General features: G+C 34.3%; 1 protein-coding gene across 1 annotated transcript; it reads right to left on the reverse strand.

Moving 5' to 3' along the window:
• Nucleotides 1–1,367: 1,367 nt before the first annotated feature.
• On the reverse strand, nt 1,368–14,414 carry Cylc1 (cylicin 1). The gene is made up of 6 exons (XM_021153569.2): nt 14,367–14,414; nt 11,468–11,521; nt 7,909–7,949; nt 6,193–6,308; nt 3,230–4,897; nt 1,368–1,486 (listed from the first exon to the last, which is right to left on the reverse strand). Exons 1-6 carry the CDS (start codon nt 14,381–14,383, stop codon nt 1,454–1,456), a joined length of 1,929 nt encoding a protein of 642 aa, XP_021009228.1. The 5' UTR covers nt 14,384–14,414; the 3' UTR covers nt 1,368–1,453.
• Between the last annotated feature and the right edge of the window lie 749 nt (nt 14,415–15,163).

Below are 15,163 nucleotides of genomic sequence, written 5' to 3' on the forward strand. Positions count from 1 at the left end.
ATGGTGAGAAGCTGGAAGCAATCCCACTAAAATCAGTGACTAGACAAGGCTGCCCACTTTCTCCCTACCTATTCAACATTGTACTTGAAGTCCAAGCCAGAGCAATTCGACAACAAAAGGAGATCAAGGGGATACAAATTGGAAAAGATGAAGTCAAAATATCACTTTTTGCAGATGATATGATAGTATATATAAGTGACCCTAAAAATTCCCCCAGAAAACTCCTAAACCTGATAAACAGCTTCGGTGAAGTAGCTGGATATAAAATTAACTCAAACAAGTCAATGGCCTTTCTCTACACAAAGAATAAACAGGCTGAGAAAGAAAATAGGGAAACAACACCCTTTTCAATAGTCACAAATAATATAACATATCTTGGTGTGACTCTAACTTAGGAAGTGAAAGATATCTATGATAAAAACTTCAAGTCTCTGAAGAAAGAAATTAAAGAAGATCTCAGAAGATGGAAAGATCTCCCATGCTCATGAATTGGCAGGATCAACATAGTAAAAATGGCTATCTTGCCAAAAGCAATCTACAGATTCAATGCAATCCCCATCAAAATTCCAACTCAATTCTTCAACGAATTAGAAAGAGCAATCTCCAAATTCATCTGGAATAACAAAAAACCTAGGATAGCAAAAACTCTTCTCAAGGATTAAAGAACCTCTGGTGGAATTACCATGCCTGACCTAAAGCTTTACTACAGAGCAATTGTGATAAAAACTGCATGGTACTGGTATAGTGACAGACAAGTAGACCAATGGAATAGAATTGAAGACCCAGAAATGAACCCACACACCTATTGTCACTTGATCTTCGACAAGGGAGCTAAAAGCATGGAGCTAGGGTACTCATGTGGAAGAGTTAGAGTGAGGACTGAGAGCACCGAAGTGATAGTAACTCCACAGGAAGATCAACAGAGTCAACTAACCTGGATCCTTGGGGCTCTCAGAGACTGAACCATCAACCGAAGAGCATACAGGGTCTGGACTGAGGCCCCAGGTACACATGTAGCAGATGTGCACTTCATTGTTCATGTGGGTCCACCAACAAGCTAAAGCTGTTGCCTATCTGTGGATTCTGTTCCCCAACTTACCTTTTCTGGCCTCAGTGAGTCTCTGATCAGGGGACTAGGACAGGTTAGGTCAGTTTATCAGGATGTAAGATGAATAAATAAATTAATAGTGAAGAAATCATATGATACACACATACAAATACACACAGAAATATATCCATACACAAACTCACACTAACACACACACACACACACACACACACACACACACACACACACACACACACATACACATACACACATATACACACTAAGTCACAGCTTTTGATATTTGGATGCTGGTCTTTATTATAGTTCCACAGAAGCAGGGAGGCTGGTTTGAAAGTAGTTTGCTTCCATAAGGCCATTCTGTGAAACCTAGGACTCAGCTGTCCTTCAGAGCAGTTTATGAATCCACTCCACTCCAGGCTGAAGAATAAAGTTGAAAGATGGAAATAAAAAGAAAGGATCAATAATTAGAGAGAATGCCTGGTATGTTAAAGATTACAAGCAAACACAGCATTGTAGATTGAGGAAAACTTGAATTGTTTCTAAAGGCTGTCCCTCCCTGGACTCCACCATAGATCTGTAATTTTGAAGCCTTTGAAGATAGCATCTAGTGATACACATCGACCCCTAAGGTGGACCTAATGGCACTTAGCGGGTAGAGTAGTTTCCCTTCTTTTTTGGAGTAACTAAAACCTACTAAACGTCACACTGTCTGTGTTAGCACCACTGTTTTTATGATGGAAACATTCAAATTTGAAAATACAACACTAATTTTACAAGAGTAAAACAAATATTTTTACATGGTAAATTGCTATTTAGTCTTTCTACAAGTACAGTTTTTTCTCTTAGTTTCAATGTCATAGTATTTTTCCTATTTCTTTCTCTTAAATTTATAGGCATCATATGAATATATATATGTTTGTATATATGTATATATATGTATAGTTATGTATGTGTGTTTACATAATAATTTCATGCTTTGATAAGCAATAATTTTATAATTTTAATTTCAGAATTTTTCTATATTATAATCTTCGTAATTATGCATACTTTTATTTTCTTTCTATGAAAAAAATTTTGACAAATTTCTTAAATAGTAGTATTTTACTATGACTCTTCCAAAATATCCAAACTTGAGCCTAGATAAAAATTAAGAGGATGACAGGGAAGATGAGACAGATAAATAATGAATGATAATGAAAAGGAAAGGTTTGATGCCTAACTGTAACTTGGATTGTCTTGCATTTAGCATGACAGAGAGTCTCAACTCCACCATAGTAAGAACAGACAATGAACAAGGTAAAATCAGAGGGAACAGGTTTGTGATGTTTGTCCCAAATATGTAACTGGGTAACACTCCACACAAAGATTAGAAAGACCTAGAAAGAAATGACAAAATATATATCAGGGGTGCCTTCCAAAGTGATTTGTACATTTATGTCCCTCAAATACCCCAGGGTATTTAGAAAAGGGGAATGGAAGAAACAATCTCTTAGACAAGAAAAGTAGAAATTATAAATCAACGAAGTATTTATCCCCAAGGAGAGGACATTAGGAGAGGGATGGATAGAAACCAAAGGAGATTTTTATAACTTCTGAAAAGTTAACTTTGGTTTTCATTGTCAGTAAGAATCAGGGCTCATTTAAACCTTTGCTTCAATTTGGATAGAATAAGTTTTGTGTATTCCTGAATCTCAGTGTTCTTTTTATCTGTTGAGTGCAATTTGTTTAATTGAGACTTACTGCACTAAGCAATTTCCCCAAAATGTCTTTATGCTTCATTTAAATGTTCTCATGGGGTTTTAATCTCTCTCTTTTTTTTAAAATTGCTTTCCAAGAGTGTTGTATAGCTAGTTACCTATTTCTGTAATGACTATAAGTAAGTAAAATGTTTGCTTTAAGTCACAAACCACTTTCCCCTTCTCTAGTCAAAGTAAGTATTTATATCTTGAAATTTAAGCATTTGTTTGGCAACTTGGTTAATCTGTTTTGATGGATTTTCATCTTCCTTGCCTCTAAGTTCCAAATTACTCTTAAATATTGAATAATGATACATATAAAATAAAGTAAAATCACACACACACACACACACACACACACACACACACACCACTTCACTTCAAAATCCAACTTGTCCTAAGTATTAATTATTAGTAAACATACCAAAGGAGCATATCTTGCTTTTGGAGATGGAGATTTCTTGCACCGACAGACACGCACAGGCTTAGGTGATGCTCTAAAAGGCTCACAAGGAGGGAAAGGTAGTCTTTCTCTTGATGAAGGGATTATACCGATCATACTTCTTTTCCCCTTTTCATTGAAAGTGGTCTTTTTGGATAATGATCTGTATCCTCTTCTCATTCCGGACATTCCTGTCTTTGAATCTGTGGATGAGGCCTCTGAATCATCAGTTGACTTTAAAACTCTGAACCCTGATGAATCTTCAGATTCAGAATCTGAGAGCCTTACATTTTTTCTTCTGCCTGCCTTGGAATATGAATCAGATGTTGAATCACTGAAACTCACTATTTCCTTTATTTTAGTTTTCTTTTTGTTTACTCCCAAATCAGACTCACTTTCAGTAGATGCTGTCTTCTTCTTTGCATCCTTCTTTTCTCCTTTCTTTGTAATTTTCTTATCCTTTTTTTCATTCTTTTTACCTGTTGAGTCACCTTCAGATTCAGAATCAGCATCGGTAGACTCTGTATCCTTAATAGGCTTCTTCTTTCTCCCTTTATTTTCCTTCTTTTCATCTTTCTTGCCCTTCTTTGATGATGCATCTGATTCAGAATCAGTAGAGATTGTTTTCTTCACGACACCTTTCTTTACTTGTTTCTTTACTTTCTTTGAACCCTTTGAATCTACAGATTCACTACCAGAAGATCCTGTACTCTTTTTGCCTGTATTCTTCTTTTCCTTCTTACCTTTCTTTGAAACCATGGACGTCCCAGATCCAGTACCAGTAGAGTCTGTATCCTTCTTTTTCTTAGTTTCATTTTTTTTATTTGGTTTTGATTTTTTCTTTCCATCGTTGGAGTCACCAGATTCAGCATCACTCGATTCTGTATCCCTCTTTTTCCTGGATTCTCTCTTGGTTTTTTTCTTTCTCTCTTTCTTTGCATCTTTTGAGCCTCCAGAATCAATATCTGAGTCCCTTTCCTTCTTTCCTCCCGTCTTTAAAGGCTTCTTTGCATTGTTCTGTGAGCAATTTGTTGACCATACATCCAAGTCTGTGAATTCAGCTCTGAACTCATTTAGACGCAACATTAAATCCATATTTGAGCTGTGTATACACTCTGATATCTCATCAGAAAATGCTTCAACACTCTTCTTAGAGTCTGTATTGGAATTGTCCTTGCAACATGTGGCTGCATTCCCCTTCATAACAAAGTTCATTGAATTTTTGTTGCCATTTCTCAAACTCATTTCCAAGGTTTTCTTTGAATTGTTGTATTCTAGATTTGTTTCTGATGTAGAATTTGACGTCTTAGGCAATTTAATTTTACGTGATGATTTTGAGGGATTTTTTTCTGTATTGCCTAGTATTTCAGGTTCCCCATTGGTTATTGTTCTCATGGGCTCCAGATTTACTGCGCATGAGCTTATTTTTCCCCTGAACTTTATCTTCAAAGTTTTTCTTCTTTTATCATCTTTAGGCTTTCTAGTTTCTGCCATTATATAATGGTTTTGAGGATTATAGAGATATTTGAATGGAGCTTGTGTAATAAACGGCACAGAAAAGGATGACTTTAAGAAAATGTCTCTTAAAAACTGGCTTATCCATACATGAGTTGGTTTCTGATCTTTCTCAATTTTCCTTTTCACTTGTATCTGAAAAGTTTGGGGAGAATGATGATAAGAAAATGTAAATGATTGATATTTTCATTTGCAGCATAAAAATAAAAAACAGTCATATATTAAAAATAAACCTTTTTATTTCAAGATGTGGATTGTGTGTGTATTTAACATTCCTAATGTTCTCTCTCTCTCTCTCCATGTATAACAATAATTAATGAAGAAAGAGAATGAATTTGAAAGAGAGCAAGGAGGGGTATATGGGAAGTTTTAGAGGGAGGAAATTGAAGGGGAGATGATGTTTTATGCTTTAGTTAAAAACAAGTTGATAGGACTAGTGAGATAGCTCAGCATATAATAATGCTTATTCTATAATCCTGCTGACCTGAATTAGATCCTATAGTGGAAGAGAGGCATCTTCTGAACCACTGTACCCTCATGTCTGCACTCACTCAACACACCCACACACACTAATAATAATAAATCAAACAACATGAAAATAATTTTATGGAAGTGAACAGTTATAACACAAGATTAAAATGTAAACAATACATAAATGTAGCAGGTAGGAATACTGTTTCAAAAGATAATACCAAAACACAGGAACCTGTATGAAAAATGAGTATCTCTAATGATTCTTTTTTCATTTTTTTATTAGATATTTTCTTTATATACATTTCAAATTTCAAATGCTATCCTGAAAGTTCTCTATACCCCCCCCCTGCCCTGCTCCCCTACATACACACTTCTGCTCCTTGGCCCCAGCATTCCCCTGTACTGGGGCATATAAAGTTTGCAATATCAAGGGGCCTCTCTTTCCACTGATGGCTGACTAGGCCATCTTCTGATACATATGCAGCTAGAGACACGAGCTCCGGGGTACTGGTTAGTTCATATTGTTGTTCCACCTATAGGGTTGCAGTCCCCTTTAGCTCCTTGGGTACTTTCTCTAGCTCCTCCATTGGGGGCCCTGTGATCCATCCAATAGCTGACTGTGAGCATCCACTTCTGGGTTTGCCAAGCACTGACATAGCCTCACAAGAGACCGCTATACCAGGGTCCCTTCATCAAAATCTTGCTGGCATATGCAATAGTGTCTGGGTTTGGTGACTGATTGTGGGATCTTTCCAATAGTGATATGATATAATTATGATCTCAAAAGTAAAAGAAAAAATTTATTTTGAAACATGTGGGAACAATTTGTCCTAAAGAGTCATAAATTTTAAGTTCTTCTTCTGCGTAGTAAAACTCAAATTCTCTATGTCTTGTTTATGTTTATATATGCTGCCATTAGCATTCATTTACTATAAAAAGGATTCTTCTATACTTACGGGAACTGCAACTTCTAATTCTGAAGGTCCTGATCTCTTCTTTATATCTGGCATAGGTGTCTTGGGAAATGTCAAAGCAAAATGTTCTTGATTCTGTTTTTCGCTAGTTTGAATGACTGAGATGAGAAAATTACAAAAATTTAGAGTTAATAGCCAGACTCTTACATAGAAAAACATTGTTAAGCAAGAACCATAGGAATTAAATAAAAGTACATTGTAATAAAATATAGCTGTTTTCCTTGTAGTATATCTGAATAACAATTAGGGAACATAAAAACCAATTTTCCAAGTTAGTATTGGCTTAGGTTTAACATTCAACTTTTGTTTTTGTATAAAAATTTTTTTACAAATAGTTGCTTAAATAATGATATTCAACTACTATAATAAAACAGTAGAAATAAAATACAGACATACTTCCACTATTTCTTTTCAAATGCTTACATTGTTTTGATTTTTAATATTGTTTTGGTTAGGTGGGAGATATTAATTAATATTTTATGATTTGTTTTTTCGAGACAGGGTTTCTTTGTATAGCTCTGGCTGTCCTGGAACTCACTTAGTAGACTATGCTGGCCTCGAAATCAGAAATTCGCCTGCCTCTGCCTCCCGAGTGCTGGAATTAAAGGCGTGTGCCACCATACCCGGCTTATGATTTTTTTTTTAATAAATAGCATGACACTAAGCATAAAGTAACCAGTGAAAGTATTAATTTTCAAGGATGTCCCAGAATGTTTACCCCTCTGAATTTATTAGCATTGCTAGCCACAGAAATTAGAGCCATATATACAAATACTGTCTTCCATTCTATAAATTCTATAAGGAATATCAAACTATCTGGAAACATTGACAAAAGAATTAAGAACAACATTCCACATAGTTTTCCTAGACAGAAAGAGGCTAATGAGATATGTGATTGCCTTTTACATATATTTGAAGAGCTGCTATATGTTAATTATAGAAATAATTATAGCATTGTTGATACTATTAACAGTTAATGTTTTTATATGCTGTATTATGTTCTATACCTTCATAATTTTCAACTCAATCCTTGAAACTTCTTTTTGACTTAGATAATGCCATTGCATATACTACAAACATGTAAAAATTACACACTGCAACATGTTAAATTTCTTATTCTAAATCACAAAGCTAGTAAACAGCTGAGTTAAGTTTCACATAAAATGTGGCTTCATTATCAATCCCTTGACTGAAGTGTTAAACGTTCCTTATAAGTTTGCTAAGGGTAGAGTTGGAACTAATAGAAATAATACATGCCATTTTAGGCAGATTTTAGTTTAACATGTTGACCTCTGTAAACGTGCAGTTTTTCAACAAATAGATTATTTGCTAACTACTCTCATTGCTTTAATTTTTCTTGCCCTTTTCACTTTAAGTTTTTTAATCGTGAACTTTGAGCACAAGAGGAGCTTATGAGAGTAAGCATGATTTCTATATGAGAAGGAAGAACAAACTCAATGAATTTCATATTTGAAGTAATACATGCTCCAAGTCGGAAACATTTTTGCACATGTATCAATATATCTACATGTATGCATGTATGTGTGTGTGTTTGTACATGTACACAAGCAAGTGTCAAAGCTGCAACAAATTCAGGACAGTTTTTATCTTACCACATTTAGTAGGGGGTACTAGTTATTTGTTGATTCAGTGTTTAGAAATGTAAATAAAAACAAATTTCAAAGAACAATTTCTTACTCAGAATGTAGTCATCATATGTTGTGGTATTTATTTCTCGTCTGTAAAAGATAAAGAAAACATTTAAGTTGAATTTGTACTATGGGTAATCATTATTATGCATTATTCTTTCCGTACCAACACTTTGATATGTTTAATGCATTCTCTTATTGTTAAATTCTTTAATTTAAAATAAAATCAACCAAATAATATGATATAATTAATTTTGAATCCAAACTATTTATATATTTTAAATACCCAGAAAAGGTCAAGCCCACAATCATAAGTAAATAAATACTATATTTAAAGCTTTAAAGATACTCATAGACTATTGCAGAAGAGAGAGCAGAAAGATTGCAAGAACCAGAGGACCCAGGAATCTGCTGTGATATAGTATCTTCTAGAAATGACAGGGAAGGTACACCCATGAAATCCCAGCAACATGGCTGCCCAAAGGAGATATGAACCATGACAATACCAGTTCTCATGCAAACACAGATGAGGAGAATCTCATGGGGTCTTATCCCTAGATGATTAGATACAATGATTGCTGAGGAAGCAAGAATTAGTTTTCCCCAGGGATGAACCCCTAAATTGTATATCTAAGTGTTCAGCCCTAAAACATATATAAATAAGCAATCTTCATAGAGTCAGCAGATTATATTTATATATTTATTCATATATCATATGTAACAATAATAATTACAGAAAAGGAGTTCACAAATGTGAGAGGGAATAGGCAGTATGGAGAGAGTTAGAAGGTGTTGGAAGGAGGAGGTAAAGTGTATTATTGTGATAAAATACCATGACCAAAAACAAATGTGAGGAGAAAAACTATTTCAGCTTACAATTTATTGTACATCATCCAGGAAAGTCAGAGTAGAAAGTCAAGGCAGGATCATGGAGACAGAAACTGAGGTCATGGATGAGTGCTGCTTACTGGCTTCATACATACTCAGAATGGTTTGCTCAGTCTGCTTTCTCAGATATTTCAAGGTCAGGAGTGTCATTGCCCCTTCTCCTGAGTTATGACTACTCACACAATCACCATACTTTCTGAACTGAGGGTTTCTCTTCCCAAATGGCTCTCTAAATTGTGTCGAGTTGACAGAAGGCTAGCCAGCACAGGGGGAAATAATACAGTACACATGTATAAAATATTAAAAATAAATTATAAAATATACATAATTCAGAGGCTTTCAAACAAGAAGTAAATATCAGAATTAATTATGAATATTTAAAAAAGTATTACAACAACAACAAAAAAGTAAGCCTATTCGAACTCAGATTTTGCTTTTGATCGTGACTATGCCCTGATATTTTTTCATCTTGAAGGAAGAAAGTATTTTAGTGGAGCCCATAGTTAAGAGACTTTGAATTGTAAAAAGATGTTGAATTTTAAAAGAGATTGGATATTTTTTAAAAGGGATTGAAATTTTAAGAATTTGCAAAGACTGTGTGGGACTTTTAAAGTTATTTAGATCTTGGGGATGAATAAGAAAGTAAGGGTTGCCCTGCGGTGGTGGCGCACGCCTTTAATCCCAGCACTTGGGAGGCAGAGGCAGGCAGATTTGAGTTCGAGGCTAGCCTGGTCTACAGAGTGAGTTCCAGGACAGCTAGGGCTACATAGAGAAACCCTGTCTCAAAAAAAAAAAAAAAAAAAGAATGTAAGAGTTGAGGCTTACTAGTGATGTGTTTGTGTGTCAAGCTGACAAGGGGTCAATTTTACTGGCTAGTTTTGTGTCAACTTGACACAAGCTGAGTTATCACAGAGAAAGTAGTCAGGACTGGAACTCAAGGTGGTCAGTTAGTAGGAGCTGATGCAGAGCCATGGAGGGATTTTACTTACTGGCTTGCTTCCACTTGCTTGCTCAGCTTGCTTTCTTATAGAACCCAAGACCACCAGCCCAGAGATGGTATCACCCACAAGGGGCCCTCCCTGCTTGATCACTAATTGAGAAAATGCCCCACACCTGGATCTCATGGAGGCATTTCCCCAATTTAAGCTCCTTTCTCTGTGATAAACTCCAGCTTGTGTCAAGTTGACATAAAACTAGCCAGTACACAATGCTCCAGCTTGGGAATGTTTGCTTGGAATACTTTTTTCCTTACACTGCAGTATTGTTTAACTTTGTAGATGTGGCATGTCTTTTGTATGCAGCACAATGATGGATTGTGTTTACATATCCAGGCTGTTATCCTGTTTAATTTTATTGGGAAGTGAGTCCATTGATGTGGAAATATATTAGTGACCAATGATTGTTAGTTTCTGTTATTTTGCTTTTAGGGGTGGTAGTGTGTTTGATTTTCTTCTTTTGGGTTTGTTGTAAGATGATTAAAGTCTTGTGTGTAGTTACCCTCATTGTTTGAGTTTTCCTCCTATTATCCTCTGTTGGGCTGGAATAGTAGAAATATATTATTTAAATTTGGTTTTGTCATGGAAAATATTGGTTTCTTCATCTATGGTGATTGAGAGTTTTGCTGGGTATACTAGTCTGAGCTGGCATCTGTGGTCTCTTCAGGTTTTCCATAAAACTGTCCAGGACCTTCTGGCTTTTAGGGTCTCTATTGAGAAGTCAGGTATAATTCTGATATATGACCTTTCTTTCTATGTTACTTGGCTTTTCCTCTTACATCTTTTAACATTCTTTCCTGTTCTGTAAATTTAGTGTTTTAATTATTATTTGGTAGGGGGATTTTCTTTTCTGGTCCAATCTATTTGATGTTCTGTATGCTTCTTGTACATGTATAGCTATCTCTTTCTTTAGGTTAGGGAAGTTTTCTATGATTTTGTCAAAGATATTTTCTGGCCCGTTGAACTGAGAGTCTTCACCTTCTTCTATTCCTATTTTTCTTAGATATGGTCTTTTCATTGTGTCCCAAATATTTTGGATGTTTTGAGTTAGGTACTTTTTGCATTTAGCATTTCCTTCTTTTGTATCGTCTCTGCCTGAGATTCTCTCTCCCATCTCTTATATTCTGTTGGTGATCCTTGAATCTGTTATTCCTGTTCTACTCCCTAAGCTTTCCATCTCTAGGGCTGCCTCCTTCTTTGTTTTCTTCAGTATTTCTGTTTCCATTTGTAGGTCTTAGACCATTTTGTTAATTTCATTCATCTGTTTGAATGCATTTTCTATGGTTTTAAAAGTATTTATTTGTTTCGACTTTAAAGACCTCTACCTATTTGATTGAGTTTCCCTGCCTTTCTCTGAGGGAATAATATCTTCTTTAAAGGCCTCTATCATTACAGGATTTACATGTTCTGAGGATTTGAATTCAGGTTGTAAGGTTTATATAGCAAATACTTTACAACTATACCATGTCACAAACCTCAAGAATAACAATTCTTAATAATTTTTTGGTGTTAATGATTTGCAAATTTTAAAATTTTAAGGAAAAATAAATAAAGGAGGGGATAAAAATATTTTGGGTAGCAAATTAAAGCCAAAGTGTATATGGGAAAAATACATGTAACAGGAGAAATAAAAAATAAGAATTTTTCACTAATTGTTTTAAAAATTTAGGTGAAATAGACAATTTCTTAAACACACATACAAAAACTAAAATAAAGAAAACTAACCGACAGGAAGAACTTGAAGTTTGAACATCTTCAATAGTCAATTTTTCACTGTCCCTGAGTAAAAGCAAATAGTAATTACAAATTCTTAAAGAAATAGAGAAAAATGGGAATACGTAATAAAATTATATGATGATAATATAGTCTTGGCATGAAAAACTGGCAGCATCACTACTAGAAAGTAAAATTCCAGGACTTCATATTGCTGCTAGAGATAACTTTACACTTTTTATTTTTGGCAAATTAAACTTTAAGAAGGGATATTAAATAAAAAATAAGTGGTGATTATACTAGGTTAGTTTAGCATATGAAATTTGCAATATTAGAACATTAACAAAAGAGAAAAAATGATTATATAAGTGCCTGATAATATCATCTCTTAAAACTTTTTGATAAAATTTATAGCAGATGTAGTTTAGGAAATTTAAATTTTTAACAAAGAGAATATATACAAGTATATAACAAATGCAACTCTAAACGGTGAAAAATTAGAAACATTCAAAAAATTAGAAACATTCCCCCTAGCTCATGAAAAACAACAAATAAGGTTATCCACTAAAAGCCTTGTGTTCACATAGTCTTGGAATATTCAACTTAATCTAGTAAAAAAAAGGTTGAGCAAATAACAAAATTTTTAGAAAAGTATGAAGTTCAAATGTAGTTACTTAAAAGAAACTAAATGATCTATATAAAAATTCAAAATACCTGAACATATAATATTAATTTTTTTTAATTTATTAAGATTACTAGAAATAAAGAGAAAAATTTCAAATCAATTATATTTCAATAGAGCATCACATAAACAATTCAAAAATAATTCAATACTATATGTATGTATGTATGTATATATATATATATATATATATATATATATTTGACCTGAGATAAATAATATATATGTAATACCTCTGTGCTAAAAAGTAGAAACCAATATTAAGAAAACTGAGGAAAATATAATTAAATGGAGGTGCATACCATGTTGAGAGTTTGGAAGATATACATCAATTCTCACTAAATTAACATATTCTTTATACTTCCAATGAATTGTGTTTTTACTTTTATGATAAGATTTTAAAGTTGATATGATACATGAAAAAGAGATATAACACAAAGACTGTAGAAATGATGCAGCTTTTATGAGCAACTGTTGCTCTTTAAGAAAGTCTGAATTCAAGTCTTAGTACCTACAAAGGATGTTTCGCAACTATCTATTATTCTATTTCTAATGGATTTTATACCCTCTTGTGCCCTCCATTCACAGAAGATGGAAAGATCTCCCATGCTCATGGATTGGTAGGATCAATATAGTAAAAATGGCTATCCTGCCAGAAGCAATCTACAGATTCAATGCAATCCCCATCAAAATTCCAACTCAATTCTTCACTGAGTTAGAAAGGGCAATTTGCAAATTCATCTGGAATAACAAAAAACCTAGGATAGCAAAAACTATTCTCAACAATAAAAGAACCTCTGGTGGAATCACCATGCCTGACCTCAAGCTGTACTACAGAGCAATTGTGATAAAAACTGCATGGTACTGGTACAATGACAGACAGGTAGATCAATGGAATAGAATTGAAGACCCAGAAATGAACCCTCCATTCACACACACACTCACGATTAAAATAAAATTTAAAAGATATATAAGTCTAATTTTGGGGAAATAACATGCCTTATGATATACAGTACAATTACTATACCAATTTAATCTCAACATAAGTCAATGTGATACTGACACTTAAAGATAAATGGCAGGAATGACCATCCATAGACTGCCCCACCTGGGGATCCATCCCATAAACAACAACAACACACAGACACTATTGTGGATGCCAACAAGTGCTTGCTGACATGACCCTGATATAGCTGTCTCCTGAGAGGCTCTGCCAGTGCCTGACAAATACAGAAGTGGATGCTCACAACCATCCATTGGATAGAGCACAGGGCCTTCAATGAAGGAGTTAGAGAAAGTACCAAGGAGCTGAAGGGGTTTGCATCCCCAAAAGAGGAACAACACTATGAACTAACTGGTACCCCCAGACCTCTCTGGGACTAAACCACCAACCAAAGAAAACACATGGTGGGACTCATGGCTCTAGCTGCATATGTAGCAGAGGATGGCCTAGTTGGTCATCAGTGGGAGGAGAGGCCCTTGGTCCTGCGAAGGTTCTATGGCCTACTGGTACTTTCTCTAGCTCTTTCTAGGGGCCCTGTGTTTCATCCAATAGATGACCTTGAGCATCCAGTTCTGTATTTGCCAGGCACTGGCATAGCCTCACAAGAGAGAGCTATGTCAGGGTCCTATCAGCAAAATCTTTCTGGCATATGCAATAGTGTCTGGGTTTGGTGGTTGTATATGGGATGGATCCCCAGGTGGGGCAGTCTCTGGATAATCCTTCCTTCTGTCTCAGCTCTGAACTTTGTCTCTGTAACTCCTTCCATGGGTATTTTATTCCCCATTCTAAGAAACAGCGAAGTATCCACACTTTGGACCTTTAAAAAACAGTCATTCTATCAAGTGTAATATGAAGTCTGTGTATTGGAATAATAGATTGACAAAATTTTCCTACTCATACATTTTAGGTTATTGACTGTTAACTATAACATACTATTATGTTATATTTAGGCTTATAGCTTAACCCACACAGACACTCTTTCCATTCTACAAGAAACAAGAGACTCAAAGAGCCACAGTCATTTATAAATTTTTCAAAAGAAGCCGAATTGGCTATATTTAAAAGGAAAGTACTCAAGGCCTGATGGAAAATTTGTTACCTGTTTAAACACAAACATTGTCCTATAAAAATGCCTAGGGAATAACAGTACTTTACATATAACTATATAAGTTCATTAGATATGTTAATCATTAAGAATTCTAAGAAGTGTTATAAAGAGGGCTTACAGTTTTGAAAGAGACATTTCCTTTGCCTATCTTCTGCCAGGACTTCAGCATTTGTATGTTCAAACTAATAATGTTGAGTCATGACATCATAAAGAGACCCAGCTACAAAAATTTAAAGGGAAAGCACACACTATATTTTCCACTCTATACTAATACATCTAAATTTTATTTTAAAACTATGGATATGCTTGCATATTTCAAAAAATATAAGTAAGAGACTTAGTAATTCATTAGTTGATTCTACCTTGTTATTGGAAAAACAACTAATTATTTTATGACAAGTTAATGAACACTAATTTTGAGTGGCTATATGTGGCCATATATGTGAGTGTTATTTAAAGATAAGATGTAAAGAAAATAGAATATAAAATTTCTCTTTAAAAAGAACAACTATAATTAACTACATTTATTTCAAATTCAATCTTTTTTTTGAAAATATTTTCTTGTCCTTTCTCTAGTATCATCTTAGGTCTCATGGAATACAGTACATTTTATGAACTTCATATATGTATTAACATAAAATTAACATAACAACACACATTTAGTTAACTCATATAAATTTCTGATCAATTTCTAGGAATAAATAAATCCTTGTCCATTTATATTTATTTGTTTATTTACTTACTTATTTATCTTAGTTTCCCAAAGCTTCCTTTGTCAGTATCCTGAAACCATGCTAGGATCTCTTCTTCATAGAGGACATGGTTCATATATCATATATGTTCCAATGCCTGCTGACCCCTCTTTATTCAGAAGTGAATATTTTCTTAGATATATTTTATTATGTGTTTAAATGA

This window comes from Mus caroli, unplaced genomic scaffold, assembly GCF_978045245.1.
Source record: "Mus caroli unplaced genomic scaffold, Mus_caroli_1 scaffold_5, whole genome shotgun sequence".
Lineage (NCBI taxonomy): Eukaryota > Metazoa > Chordata > Mammalia > Rodentia > Muridae > Mus > Mus caroli.

Coding starts and splice junctions, on each gene's coding strand:
- Cylc1 (XM_021153569.2), bottom strand. Junction 4,898..6,192: donor AATTAGAAGTTGCAGTTCCC/GTAAGTATAGAA, acceptor CAAACTTTTCAG/ATACAAGTGAAAAGGAAAAT. Junction 1,487..3,229: donor AAGCAAGATATGCTCCTTTG/GTATGTTTACTA, acceptor TTTATTCTTCAG/CCTGGAGTGGAGTGGATTCA.